Genomic DNA, 16,062 nt, shown 5'->3' on the forward strand with positions numbered 1-16,062 from the left:
ACTTTTTATAACCTTTTAAATCAGTACAGGTTATTACATAAATTTTTCTTGTAATACAGGTAAGAAAATACCATTTTTGACGTATCCTACTTAAATATCAACGAACAAACCTGTAAACTCTTCAATGGGTTTATCAATGGTGTCATGGTCTATCCACGTCAGTCCCATCTCCACCTTTTCCGCTAAGTCTTGCCAGCGTTGTCTGTTCTCCATGGTACCAGTGTATAATGGCTGTATCCAGGGAAACGTGTCTGACAGAACTTTGTACAAAGGTAAACAGATCATGTCAATGAAACCGACTTGCATTTGTGGTAGCTCGTCTTTTTTCTCTCTAAAATTTAAAATAATAAATATGTATTAATTATACTTTATCAAGAATACGGAGATATAAGCGATAAGGAAGGGGGCGTCATCATCGTCCACGGGAGGTGTTTTTTTAAATTTTCTGTCCCTCCCCCCCCTGGTGAGATGTCGTGAGATTTTATTCAACCCCCTCCCCCATCCCCCAATCTCACGTGAGATTTTTCAAAATGTGGGTTTCTTACGTAAACGCGTTGGATTGTAAAAAAAAATGCTTCGTGCTTTTATTTACGACTAGGTAAGACTAGTAATCAATATTGCTGAGAGTTTAATTATAAGTGTAATAAAAAATTAACAATAGAATACTTAAATAATATTTTTCAATCGGAAAAAAAAATTGCGTCATATTTGCCGAAGCCCGCCCCTCTCTCCAACGTAAGATTAGATGAGATTTTACTCGACCCCCTCCCCCCCTTAAACATCTCACGTATTTTATGAACTCCCCTAATAAGTTACACGAATGCATAAACAAATTAAAAATTCGATCAAATTTAAATGGGGCCATGACATGGGGGGGGGGGTATGACAAGCACTAGCTTTTGATTAAAAAAATCCAGTAAAAAAATTAGTTGTCTGTAAAGTTGGTTTACGGACGATAGTTTAACGTGACAACGTCATAACAAAACATCTCCTCGGACGCATAGACCAATCGAGTGTATATATGCTTGCGCCGCATCTATCTATATTCCATATACTATCTAACGTGACAATGAGCGCGTAACGCAAAGAGTCATCATTTTTCGTGTATGACGCCGGCGTTTATCCATTTATTAGACGTTGTCACGTCAAAAGTTACGTTACGTTAATACACATAAAAAAATTGGAGTAATAATCTTTAGAAAGTATATCTTTATTTACAATAATTGTGTTTGCTAGCAAGCGATAAAAACCGACTTCAATTACATCGACAAGTAATACAACGTAAGTAGACGAAAAAAAATAACAAACGCACTAGTCATCATTAAGATTTTCGAAGTTTCTCCTTGATTTCACTGGGATACCATTATCATATCTTATTTTCCTTTTCATGGTACCACCCCTGGTATATCTTCTTTCCAACAAAAAAATAATCATCAAAATCGGTTCATAAACGACGAAGTTATCCGCGAAATCACATAAAAAAAAAAGAATATATACGGTCGAATTAAGAAACCCCCTCCTTTTTTGAAGTCGTTAAAATAATACAGTCGAATTGAGAACTCGGTTTATTTTTCATTTGCGAGCAAACACAATTATTATTATTTCTACAATATGGTTTAAGACGTCTGTCTTTAAGATGTTCTATTTACGCAAATATAGATAGATAGATAGATAGATACTCTTTATTGTACACAACAACAATCAACACAATAACTTAATACAAATAAAAAAACAGTGTACAAAGGCGGTCTTATCGCTAGAGTAGCGATCTCTTCCAGACAACCTTTGGGCATATAGGACACAGCGTAGTGAAAGCGGTAGGGAAGTGTACACAGAGAAGTGACAATTAGTGTCACCTATCATATCAACTATCGAGTACAAATACACATACATATATATCAAATAATCAAGTTTATATTAGCATGAAAATATTTTATTTTACGTACCTGTCCATCATAGCAATAGGTTGCTGGTTAAGTTGCAACTTTTCTAAATCGCCTTGGTCAAAGAACTCATCGGCTACGAGTTTAGCGACTTTATGTTGAACCTCCCAGGGCTTCGCTATTGCGGACACATCGCAAGCTGTCATCATCATACCACAGAGCACTGGAATAGTAAACAATCGTAGTCAAATCTATTCATATAATAAAATGGTAGGAAAGTCAAAACTGTACATTAATTTTTTTTTAAAAGAATACTTGGGGTGTGATCTACAATCGATACCGAAGCCAAAAGTATAGTTTTTAGAATTTTTGTCTGTTTGTCTGTATGTATGTCCGGGATAAACTCAAAAAGTACCGCATGGATTTACTTTAAATTTGGCACGAATATTATTAAGAAGTCGGGTCAACATATAGGCTACATATATCACGCTATCACTTGCGGGGAACGAGTAGTGAACCTTTATTTCTTCAACGCATTGTGTAACAACGTGTAATCTAACGACGCATATTTGAATGTTGTTATTATGTTAATAACCATGCTATAAGCCAGCTTCATACTATAAATAAAGACATTCTGTAGTATATTTAGTATCAGCATTGCACCTGTGCGAAGCCGGGGCGGATCGCTAGTCAAATAATATAATAAAAAGTTGAGGTAGTTTAGTGGATTTTTGTTGATTTTGCCTAAACATTCATCTGATGGGCAAACACCTCATCTTTATAGAAGGGTTGGACTTAATCGATCAAGCTGCTCCATCGCAGAGTTGCTGATGATTTTTCTAAAGCGATACAAGTACCGATTACTATCAGTGCCTTTAATCATTACATCATTACAGCCTATACAGTCCACTGCTGGACATAGGCCTCCACAAGTTTACGCCAAAAATAACGTGAACTCATGTGTTTTGCCCATAGTCACCACGTTGGGCAGGCGGGTTGGTGACCGCAGTACTGGCTTTGTCGCACCGAAGACGCTGCTGCCCGTCTTCGGCCTGTGTATTTCAAAGCCAGCAGTTCGATGGTTATCCCGCCATCGGTCGGCTTCTTAAGTTCCAAGGTGGTTGTGGAACATTGTTATCCCTTAGTCGCCTCTTACGACACCCACGGGAAGAGAGGGGGTGGCTAAATTCTTTAGTGCCGTAGCCACACAGCACTTTGCTTGTGCCTTTAATAGCATCCGAAAATTCTGCTAGATCGTAATATATACCTGCATACTTTCGATACATAATATTAGAAAAGTATTATTTGTTACATTAAAACGATTTTATTTAACTTGTTTCTATGGGCATTATTATATTACACTTACATTCTTTTTTCTCTTGACTCTGCCAGTCGAATTCCCCATTTTCAACCAATTCTAGAAACTTTGATTTCTTCTTGAAGTACATAGCAAGGTCCGTTGATAGAATCGCTGTTTCCACAACCCTCATAACGTCTTTATAATCACAAGGTGATAACGCCTACAAAATTTATATATCAATAATGTTTTAGTACGCCATTTTTTTAAAATTAGTACTACAAGAAGTTAATGTATGTTGAGAAAATACTCTTACAAACGGATAGACATAACTGTAGTTTTTAATACGGAACAAAAACCTTAATAGGATTAAGCATAATTTAACCCAAAAATATTACTAACAAATAAAAATATAACTACCTCAAAACATTCAAATACAAAATTATACTCATAAAAAAAACTAAGTTTTAGTGCTAAATCAACCGGAAAATCACATTTTCACTTTCTAATACAAAGGAATAATAAAATATACGAAAAACAATTGGTGATCTGTAAAGTTGGTTTACGGACGATAGTTTAACGTGACAACGTCGTAACAAAACATCTCGGACGCATAGGCCAATCGAGAGGAAGAGAGATAGATGTGGCGCAACCGTACAATGAGCGTAACGGGACATTGAGCGTAACTGGACAAGAGTCATCCTTTTTCGTGCATGCAACCGGCGTTCATCGATTTATTAGACGTTATCACGTCAAATACAAATATACTTTGCTTTAAAAATCATCTAAAAACAGTTCAAAAACATAACTTACTTGGAAAATATTATTGCTTTCACTATTCAAAATCATGACACATTGATCGAAATGATGATGTTCCATCGTTGAGGTTGAATACAAAATCGCTAGAGGGCTCTCCGTTTTCGTTTGGAACGCATTATTAGTACCTCTATGGTCTAGGTCATGGCATAGACAAGCGACTAATAGACCTAGTATTTCTAGATCAGACATAAAACGTTCCATTTTACCAGTTTTTAGCATCGCAAACATTGTTTGAGCAACGTTGAGAGCGTGTCGCCAGTTGTGGTATTTTACTGGACGATAATTTTTCTTTACGCTTAGTATCCATCGGCATAAGACCTGGGAAAATTTAGATTAAATATTTCACTAAGAAATGTAATATATCTAGATCTGCTTTACGATATTGGACGCATTGATTTGAATATTATAAAAATTAATAACTATTCGATAACCCCTTCAAGCCTGTAAGTACTTAAACGATGTACAGCATTTGAATTTAGGATGGTTTACGTATGTATATATAGGGTATAAACCATCACATTACAACTTATAGATCCGAATCTACCAAAAATCATCAACGGTCAGAAACGTCTCAGAAAATTCAAAGAAAATTATTTATATTTTTACCTTATATATAAAATTCTCATGTCACAATGTTAGTTACAATACTCCCCCGTAACGGCTGGACCGATTTTTATGAAATTCTGTGTGCATATCGGATAGGTCTGAGAATCCGCCAACATCTATTTTTTCCCCCTAAGTTATGTGGGGGATTAAGGGGGTTAATAACATATATGACAAAACAACGTTTGCGGGGTCAGCTAGTTTTAAATATAAGTTATAGATAGTTGTAACAAAACGTAATAACGTAATATTTTCAGGTCGTTACATTCTCATTGGCCTTAGTCCGTCTATTGCAGACGATTTAGACAGTGTCAGACAGACACTGTGTCGCCTAGGACACTCTTCAGGAACACGCAGAGTTACCTAAGCTCTGCGACACCCTCCCGACCTCACTGGCTAGGCCCACAGGAACGACGAGTCGATACGTGTGGAGCCAGTTCGGCTGCAGGAGTCTTTCACATTTTAGAGCTATGCTACGAATGCTTGACGGATACCCCATTCCGGGTTTCAAATGAAGTTTTCCTCTTCCAGGACCCTGATCATTTTGGGCCAGGTTTATCCTTCGGTCGCCTTTGAGGACCTCCACGGGAAGAAGGGGGGTGCTGCTATTCTACTCGGTCCACACCACACGGCATGAGTTTCGTTACATTACTTTGTTAAAAATCTTCGAATTTTTAATGCAAGTATAGAAAACTTAATAAGAATTACCTTACCTCATAAGGTATGTGAAATTTCTCAACAAGATTACATTGCAGGAACATTCTTAACGTCGCCCTGCACGTATCTTCGTCCGATAAATCGAAATCTACAATAAAAAACGTATTATAAAAAGCTTTCAAAAGGAAAAAATCTATTATATTACTCATAAATACATTCTATCTATATTTCTAAACATAAAAATTGAAGATTTTTATTTTTGAATGCTCGTAATGTATAAACTTAAAAACTACTTGGCCGACTTAAATAATTCTTTCACCAAGCCAAAGCAACCTTATGTCTAAGTGACAAAGACTATATCGATACCTCGGGGCTCAAAGGGCGTAACCGCCATTTTGGCGAAATTGACTTTTTAATGCAGCCCTACTTATTTTTTTCTCCTCTATCGATCTGTATATTTAAAGTCTTCCTATTTGCCAAATAGTGACCTATTTTTTGTAGAAAATAGAATATATTTTTTCAGTTTTTGTGTCGTAACAGCAATCATTGTTAATAATCATAAACGTGATGGGATTAAACGACACCGTAGATGATACGAATATTCTTACGTGGTGCTTAAGCCCGAACATAACCATTTCTAAAGAATCAACTTACCAGATACACCCTTAAACAGTTATGTACCCTAAAATAAAATGACACATACGTCTAACAATTATCCCTTAATTGGTCAACCATATCTACCTATATATTATGTGATTGCGAGAGCTTTGCTTGTGATTGTGATTTCTTGATTAAGGGTCATTAATGTTTAAGTTAAACGTTATAGTGTGATAACATTTTTAACCAAATTTAATATTTCTAGTTTTGTAAGTGCAGGTACCTAAGTTTTGGTCATTTTATTAAATGTATGTGTAATGTTAATGGTTCCACAGTCTATTATTGACTAAAATTGTTTAAATAATATGTAACGCAGGTGACGCAAAAATTATTGAATTTATCATTGTCCCTGAATCCTATTCAGAAATTTATTTTGTTTATGCACTTATTTTTCTCATTGTAAGATAGATTTTTAATAGTAGCAGTTGTTTTATTAGCCTCACAGATTATTTGTTTATAATAAATATGTTTGTCAAACATTCGTTATTCAAGGATGGTCAAATTTTAATGAGTCTGCTGTTTTAGTAGGTAGGAATACTTAAGATTACCTAATAACTTTTACCAAAAGACTTCATAAATAATTTATAATTGATCTCAAGAGTTCCTTGTATTTTCTATACATTTTAAACAGAAGATTAGACATTAGCGCAAAATTTTGTAGCGATACCTAAGTACTTGCCATTTCAGTACAATATAGTTTTAATCGTTCATTCTGCTTTACGTTAATAAGATGTTTCGTTACAACTGAAATTATATAAAAATAAGAGTCTTTTTCTTACTTTGTTTAATAAACAATATTTTCAATAACAAGTGAATTTTATTTATCATTTTTGACGTGACAACGTCTTATAAATTGGTTTGCCGGGTGACACTTCAAGAAACTGCGTTACGCTCCGCTCACGTTATGCGCTCACAATGAGAGCGAGTGAGAGGCACGCGTCCCTTCCACTCGGGCAAAATCACTCAGATAGGAACAAGTTAAGTTGTAGTAAACGCTGTTTCATTGTACGCAAATGTATTGAGAGTTATTGTATGTATATTTGTATATAATTACGTATGTATGTGTAAAGGTAAAAATAAAATTTTGTTAATATGAAATTCAGTGCGAGATTCTTTGTATAAATTAATGTTTTAAATATAATTCTTTGTATAAATAAATGTTTTAAATTGTTACTATTATTTCATCCTTCTTCCTACTATACGAATGAATATTCACATTAAAATTATTTTACCACTCAAAGTCGTTGTCACGTAAAACTTTCGCCCGTATACCGACTTTACAGGCAACCAATTTTTTTTTTATAATAAATGAGTTTTGGAATAGGTTTTAGATAGGTTAGGCTATTAAGTATAGATAAATTCAATTATTAGGTATTTGTATAATTAATTAGTTATCTGAGTCGATAAATGGTAATAAAATCTATAAAAAGGTTAATAAAGTGCATAATTATATACAAAAGTTAATAAAGTTCATAAAAATTGCACTTAAATCGATTACCTAAATGAAGAAAACAAAGCAGCTGTCTACAAACTGATAGAAATAGTGAGAAAATTGACCGTTACAACCATAGATTATACACTTATTACGGTTACAACCATCACTAATCAAATATCCATTGATTTTTCATATATTTGTATAGACAAGCTATTTTTGTTACTTTTAAATTTATTTGTAATATAATTATACAAAGTTCTGCATCAAAAAAAAAAAAAAAAAAACTTTTGGTCCTAGAATGGTTTATTTAGGACAATAATCGAGAAAGTTATGTCGAAATTTTTTTTTTTTTTAGTTTTTTGGCTCTCCTGTAAAATAGAGTTTTGGTGCTTACGCCCTTTGAGCCCCGAGGTATCGATATTTGAGCGGGAGAAAATAGGACAGTCAAAATCATATTAATCAACGCGGGCTAAGCCGCGAGCGAAAAGCTAGAACGGAAATATAATACTAAGTTCAATTTGATGCGGTTACAATTATTTTCGGTTGTCGGTTATTTTTTCTAACAGTAGATTCTAATAAATCTATATAAAATTGTTTGAAATGGGTCCTTAATTATCATTAATTACACAAATAATAGTCTTAAAATCTAGATTTCTTCTCTAAATTTCATATTCATTTTCTTCTTGGTATGTTTCATGAATATTAATTAACATTTCAGGTACATGAATTCGTACTGCTTCTTTTAATTATGTTTGATTTGTTTCTCATAACGTATTTTATTTCAATTATCAGCTAAATAAATACACAATAATAAAATCTTGTATCAAAGAGACTGTAAAATATTTTAATTTCCCTAATAAAAATATTTAAAAAAGAAAGAAAGAAACGAAAATAAATAAATTATGAAAAAAAATGGATTGTTTAAATCACAAGGAAAACGAGTCTTTCATTTCAATAAATTATTAATTTTAAACGATCTTTTTAGTGGATATTTTATCTTGAAGCAATACATTGATATTTATATAAAATACACGCACACGCACATATACATATTTGTTATGTTTTTTTATTTTCATTTGATTTCATTAAAAACATTTTATTTGTCAACTTCCACTTACCATGGAATTTATAGCTGTAAAGGTTGTAAACTTCAGCCGATGGTATGATGTCGTCGCATAGCTTTTTCGTGTCTTCCGCTGTGGCGGTCGCGTGGTATGATAAGCATTCGAGCGCTACCTTTAAATTAATATAAAAAACGTAACTAAAGAAGATTAAGTCGCTGTAAAATTTTAAAACTAACGTAAAACCAAGAAGCGTGCCTACGACAACCCAATGATAAATGTTATAAAAAATACAATAATCTTATGTAATTTACAATTTATTAAACAATTTAATGTAACCCTTTATTTAATTTTTTAATTAAAAAACATTAATATATCAAAAGTCTACAATGTGGAAGAGTAGAATGGGTACATTAGTAGTACTTACTAGTAGGTACTACCAATGTACAGTAATAGGTACTATCTAAGTACTACTACTGTAATTATTAGGTACAGTAGTAGGTACTACCAATGTACTACTACTGTAACTATTAGGTACAGTAGTAGGTACTACCAAAGTACTACTACTGTAACTATTAGGTACAGTAGTAGGTACTACCCATGTACTACTACTGTAACTATTAGGTACAGTAGTAGGTACTACCAATGTACTACTACTAAAACTATTAGGTACAATAATAGGTACTATCTATGTACTACTACTGTAACTATTAGGTACAGTAGTAGGTACTACCAATGTACTACTCTTGTAACTATTAGGTACAGTAGTAGGTATGATCGCAAATCCTAACTCTCCTTGAACAGTAATAGAGCGAATACACTGTTAGATAGTTTAGTTGTACTAATATATTTTTTGAAACAAGTAAATATGACTGTATAGTCAATAAAGCAAAAAATCCATTTCCCAGGAAAAATCTTTCTAAATTCCTGAAGAATTTTATACAAAATACTATTACAATCACAAAGATAACATTTAATTACCTTTTGCTTCGCCATTAATTTACACGCATTTTCATACATTTGAGTGTTATGGATACCGAGACCGCAGAATATGGCGAACGCTTCAAATATTGATATATCGCCGTCCGTAAACTGAGATCCGTTCTCCTGAAAATGTAAACATCTTCGTAAACACACGCTCATCCTGTCGTTAGTAATATGATCAAGAGCCTAATTTGATACTGTTATTTTTAATCGAATAATCACGTACAAAATTGTATATATTAGTTTTTTGATTGACGAATTGTATTAGTGTGTTTTAATCATTAAAAAAAAATTGTAAAGATTATACTCAAGGGCCTCCACTAGGATCTGTATTACTAGGTATACTTACGTTAGTTAAAGAACTTAGTTATTAAGGTTAAATAAATAAGGTTTATTATTGTTTGTTTTTCAGATTCTTCGGCAGTTTATTTTGTTTTGTTAAAAAGTTTTTTTTTTTTTATGTCTATATGTAATTTTATATTACTTACATGATTAATTTTTGATTACGTTCAAAAGAGTTATCTACCTTAATTAAGCTATTATCTGACAACTCAGCATTAAAATCTGTGAGTAAATTATAGATGATTCTTCTCTATTTTTCTATCCGTAGAGTAGGAATTTTTTTTCCTAATTTACATGGGACTAACTTCGAGGTATACCCAACCCCATAAAAAAAGAAATATCAAAATCAGACAACTCAGTAATATGTTATGCGTGTTCATACATAAGAAAATATACGCGGAATCTGACAACCAATTTTCGTCTGTTAAAAAGTCAAACAATACGAACAAACGAAATCCTTACGTATTCAATCATTTATCTCTTTCATTATAGTTTCCTAAGAGAGAGACAAAATATAACTTTACCTTATTAATCAATTGTGCAACGCCAATAACGTCCTTATTAGCATTGACAATAGGCATGCAGAGCATTGTTCTGATGTTTGCAGCGTCATCTGTCGTAAGGTCGGATACGACCATGCTGTTTTCTTTACGCCATTCGTCTACATCGGAAATGTTTAAGGCTTTGTTCGATCGAGCCACCTGAAGTAAAGAAATTATGTTAACATTACTATTCTAATTAATGATAGTAAACTAAAATTTACATTTAATAAAATAATATAAATACGCTTTGTTTAGCAAATTAAACAGAGATCTCATTTAGACAATCTATGGTCTTTGGAATAAAGTGAAAATAAAATGTATCATAGTATTATATAAATATACATAAAATATAATTTATTTTTTCTTTAGTAAAATATATTTATTATTTTATTTATATACTCATTTTTAGAAACATTGAACTGACATGACTGAGGCGATATTAGAATAGAAATGCTTCATTCAAAAAATTACGTTTTTATTTCATTTAAAATAAAGTAATAAGAGTAAATAAAACTCTTGAGTGAAAAGGCTGACTTATCTCTAGAGAAATCTCTTCCGACCAAACTGTAATAGTGAGAAATAGTGTGATAAAGGAGGCAATAAGCCTGCGATAGTATTGTTCTAAACAGTACACAGATACTTGAAGACTATATGCCTTAATCCTGGCACTGGTCACTTGTGTGCGTACCATTTATAAACAAGTATATCTGTAGTAAGTTTTATTACGTAGATGTTGATATAATACACAATTACGATTTAATAAGTATTATTTACACATAGTCGTAACTATTTTAAGCCCCAAACAAAAAAGAGGGTGTTATAATTTTAACACTAATGTCTGTCTGTGGCATCGTAGCTCTTGAACGGATGGATTTCTATGCGATTTTTTATACTTAGAAACGAGGTTCTTACCTATGTTTGGTAAAAATCGATACATAGTTTGAAAAGTATCAGATATTTTCTAAAATGTTAATAATGATGATTTTCGGCTTAAAGTATAAATTAATTTTTAAATTCTATTCATACTATAATGACTTATTTTCAAAAAGGTTTCTGAATACAAGAAGTAACAGGAACTAACTTACAGCGAGAGCAATACAAGCAAGGGTCGACTTGATGTCGTGTCGCGGAGTGAGGGTAGTTCGAGAATGCTTCGCGCCGAGTTCGAAGAGAGTGTGGAAGCGCGTCGGCGCGGGCGGCGGCAGCGCGGGCGCGCCGCTGCGCCTCCCGCCCGGCCTTTGGACTATACGTTCTAAATGACTCTGGAAGATAATTATTAATGTGTAATCTAATTTACAAGAACGAAACTGAGAAGAACTTTAACTGAGGTAGGGCACAGCAGCAATTTCCTGCTCAAAATATGGAGCAGCCTGACTGGGGACTATGGAGTACCTCGACCTTACAGAAGATCACAGCAAAATAATACTGTTTTCAAGCAGTATTGTGTTCCCGTTGGTGAGTAAGGTGACCAGAGCTCCTGAGGGGATTGGGGATTGGGTCGGCAACGCGCTTGCGATGCTTCTGCAGGCCTAGCATGCACGCCACGACAAAATTTTGTCGACCCCTTTTCTCGTATTATCTCTCTATGTCTACAGTAGCTAACATGCGTGCACGCGATACTCTTCTCGTTACGTCAAGAAGAGATAATCATTAAATTTTAGTGATCTGTGATATTTATCTCTACGGAAGCTAACATGACATCGTAATTTTGTCGAATTTTGTCGTTTTAGGAAGAGAAACTTCTCGTCTTCAATATTATCGACGAGAAAGACGATAAATAAAAAATAAATAAAACCGGGTGCCTATTTTTTGTATACCATGGCGTTTCCCTATTATAATTATATAATTTCGGTATACGAAGAGCGGGAAATGCGAAAAGTCGAGTGAAGTGTGCCATATAATGACACAAAAAACGTATTTGCGCCCTGTTGCTTCTTATTCTAAATAATAATAATAATAATAATACTTTATTTTAGACCAAAGTATAAGTCCATATTGGGTTAGTACAACAAGACAAGACAACATTCAGAATAAAAAACAAAACAAAATTATATTAAAAAAATCAATAACTAAAAATAAAATTAAATAGAATAAAAGTAAAATCAATAATCAAAAAAAAATTCAAAAATTCAAAAAATTTTAAAAATTAAAAAAAAAAAAAAACAAACAAACAATGCGTGATAGAATTACAATTATCTAATGTGCGACAAGATATAAAGCACAACACGAGCATATTGTTTTACATATATAATTAAATTCATTTACTTACGCCGTTTTATTTTCCATATTAGAGTTTTTTAAATTAGATATACACTTTTTATCTTAGCCAAAAGGCCGAGAACATTTTTAAATAAAACATGTGTCACTCGTTTGAAATTGGTCAATAACCTTGTAAATTCAACTTTACGACATAAGAAATAAGAATGATATTCAGTTGTGATTATGGTTGATAATGTTTCTCTACTCGACAAGGCGAAGTCTTCGGAAGAGAATTTTGTCTCTCGTAGTGCGCATGTTAGGGTAATCGAGAAAATACTCGATGTAGACATTATCTTTCTCTCTCGTCAAGAGATATCTCGTTGTATGCATGCTAGGCCGGCTGGTGTTACAGGCGTCTATAAGCTACGGTAATCGCTTACCATCAGGTGAGCCGTACGCTTGTTTGCCGACCTAGTGACATAAAAAAAAAGAAAGTAACGATATAAGGGTTTCCAACTTTTGCAGTCTTATATATACATTAGCTAGTCCAATTCGATTTTGAGGCGATATTTTAGTTATATGTTGAGGTAGTGACATCTGTTTTGTGACTCGCAATATAGTTTTAACTTGTTAAGGATTATCCATTTATTGTGAGGTTCGACATCAACATGGGAGGTGGTAGTCTAAAACCTCACCACATATCACCAAGGGGTAGAGGATTAAGAATGTGATAAAAATCACATGATTAATGGAATACTCTTTAATTATTCTTTGGATAGTCTCAGACATAAGGCTTAAACTATATTAGTATGACAAACTATAATATATTAAGACGAGAAAAAAGTAATGAAATTTATTATTTGGGTATAGTGCCTTTAGTCAGCACGCTGGACTAGCGGGTTGGTGACCGCAGGGCTTAGGGGGGACTTTGTCAATAATGTAATTTTTTATTGATATTTTTTTCGGTTCACTTAATGATATAATCAGGATTTTACAAATTGTCTTACCGATTCACAATGATCTGTGTCAAGTATGAACACAGCGCATCGTTCACACTTGAGTAACTCTCGAGCTTCTGTCATGATCTTCGTGACGAGGCACTCGAGGTTGCTCTGTTCTTCGAATATACTTCTCGCTAACGCTAGAAGTATCTGGTTCCGTTTGTATTCAAGCACCGATGATTCGAATAACTGGGCGTTTTGTATTCCTATACCGCAGAATGTGAGGTACCTTCGGAACACTTCGACATCTCGCGCTGAGAATTCCTTTGAACCTGATAAAGTAATATAAAAAACATTAAATTTTCATATTTGATTTTAGCTTCAGTACCTACGTTCTGAATATTAATAGTAAGTATTTTTTTAATGTATGATTTATCTTTTTTAATTTGTGTATAGCTTGAAAAAATTACCGTCAGTTTTGTTTATAATCTGTGCGACTCCAACGACATCACCTTCACAGTTACAAATTGGCATACAAAGAATTAATTCAGTTTTGTATCCAGTTCGGGCGTCTATTTCACTGTTAAACCTAAAAAAAAAAGCTCTGTATTAATAGAATATCAAATTAAAATCAATAGCTTTTGCCAAATTATGTACCTAATTGGTATTCTTTTATTAATAATGAGAAAGTATAAAAGGAAAAGTATTTTAGTGTTTTAGTAGAAATGCGTGAAATTTTACTAATTAGACTAGTCTGTCTAAGTTACACAGTATAATAATATAAAATTACTAAATATTATCACACAAATAGAATTCTAAAATTAAAATACCAGTTGATGGAACGCGTAAATCAATACCAGACTGTCTCAAGTTTCAATTAAAATTAGCCCAAGTGAGTGATTTTTATGTGCACTTGTCCTTACAATTAATTTCGAGCTTTGCGGTTAAAACAAACATAAAAAAAATGCATTTTTGGAACAGGTTTTGTCAGACGCATTCGTATATTTACTAAGTTGTTATTCTACTGGAGTTGCGTCCGATTAATATTTTACTGTTCTTCTTTGTATAAAAAGAAAAGTTTTTTTCAAAAGTCGCATCTTTACAATGTACAGTAGTGTATTTATTATAATTTTTTTTTATAAAAATTTTTTAACATATCTTAAAGCTTAATTTCTAATATATTTGTGGACTAAGATTAACTAAAAATCAATTAAAAATTTAAGACATTCATCACTTTCTTTTCATGAACTTATTAAAAATATGCATACCTCGGATCAGCATAGGCATTTTTAATATTGATAGGGTTTTTTGTCTGCGCTGCCAACCCAGCGACGCCTACTCCGAAGGGTATTCTGATCTCTTGAGATTTTGCTATCCTCAGCGCGTCGTAGAGATCTAAATAAAAGAAAATATATATTAAGTTATGAAAATGTCTTGTTTCATTATGTATTTTTCGAAGATGCTACATGTTCTTTCTTTTTTTAAATCTATATAAATACTAGCTGACTCGGCAACCGTTGTCTTGCCGCTAAACGCTATTTAAAAATAGGGGTTGGTGGTAGAAGGGTAAAAATTTAGGGTTGTATGTATTTTTCAACGCCAAATCGTAATAAAATAAAGAATAAATAATTTATCTAAAAATAAAAAAATAGGCGTAGACTACTCTTAACATTTAGGGGGATGAAAAATAGATGTTGTTTTCGATTCTCACACCTACCCAATATGCACACAAAACTTCATGAGAATCGGTCAAGCTGTTTCGGAGGAGTTTAACTACAAACACCGCGACACAAGAATTTTATATATTAGATAAATGAATCGCTGAAATGTCGGGACTCACATGCATAACTGCTGAGTGGTTGTACCAAATTGCTCTCTTTAAATTGGAATCTTTTTTGTATCCTGACAATAATCAGGAGAACATTTGTATAAAAGAAAAAAAAAATATTTAAAAAAATTGTAACGAAATTCTCAACTTGTGTATAGAATAATGAAGTACATCTTGTAACAGAAGATGGAAGGAGTGTCTTTTGCCCAGTAGGTCAATTACATTAAAGCGGCATTGCTTGGCTTAGTCTTTTCGTTACTACATGAATAAATTTCAATGCGAACAACAATGAATGACCTTTCGACAATATTTTTATCCATTTTTCACTACTAATGATGAAAAATTTTTAAAAATTATTTTTTAAAAATTTTGATTAAAACCTAAGATGCCAGTATTTTTTGCGTATATTAATTCATAATATATATCAGGCTTCGTTGAATCTTTACTTCGAAGATTCCGCAATATTTGAAGACAAAAGTTTATAAGCAATGCCTTCTGCCTGTTTTAACATACGGTGTTGAAACGTGGACATTGACAAGGGACATCCACAAGTTTAAAGTCGCTCGACGTGCAATGGAAAGGGCTATGCTTGGGGTTTCTCTCAAAGATATGATCAAAATGAGACTATCCGCGAAAGAACGAAAGTACTAGACATAGGCCTCAGAATTAGCAAGTTGAAGGGGCAGTGGGTTGAACAACTGTGTCGCAGGACCGAGGGCCGCTGAAGTAGACGTGTCTTTGAGTGGAGGTCGCGTGTTGGCAAATGCAGTAAGGGCGTACTAAGGCCCGCTGGGCCGACGATATACGTAAGATT

The 16,062-nt window shown here is 33.3% G+C and overlaps 1 protein-coding gene across 1 annotated transcript in view; it reads right to left on the minus strand.

Annotated features, from left to right (window-relative positions):
• Positions 1-16,062, minus strand: part of LOC123665001 (cGMP-specific 3',5'-cyclic phosphodiesterase-like) — a 96,961-nt gene that overhangs the window by 2,405 nt on the left and 78,494 nt on the right. Inside the window, exons 4-15 of the mRNA XM_045599364.1 lie at positions 14,689-14,815; positions 13,891-14,009; positions 13,487-13,752; positions 11,366-11,542; positions 10,263-10,439; positions 9,394-9,519; positions 8,470-8,587; positions 5,316-5,407; positions 3,994-4,317; positions 3,250-3,403; positions 1,947-2,106; positions 111-331 (exon numbers count right to left, since the gene is read on the minus strand). Coding sequence (XP_045455320.1) covers positions 111-331; positions 1,947-2,106; positions 3,250-3,403; positions 3,994-4,317; positions 5,316-5,407; positions 8,470-8,587; positions 9,394-9,519; positions 10,263-10,439; positions 11,366-11,542; positions 13,487-13,752; positions 13,891-14,009; positions 14,689-14,815 — 2,061 coding nt within the window. The remainder of the gene's footprint in view (positions 1-110; positions 332-1,946; positions 2,107-3,249; positions 3,404-3,993; positions 4,318-5,315; positions 5,408-8,469; positions 8,588-9,393; positions 9,520-10,262; positions 10,440-11,365; positions 11,543-13,486; positions 13,753-13,890; positions 14,010-14,688; positions 14,816-16,062) is intronic.

Source organism: Melitaea cinxia, chromosome 23, assembly GCF_905220565.1.
Source record: "Melitaea cinxia chromosome 23, ilMelCinx1.1, whole genome shotgun sequence".
Taxonomy (NCBI): domain Eukaryota; kingdom Metazoa; phylum Arthropoda; class Insecta; order Lepidoptera; family Nymphalidae; genus Melitaea; species Melitaea cinxia.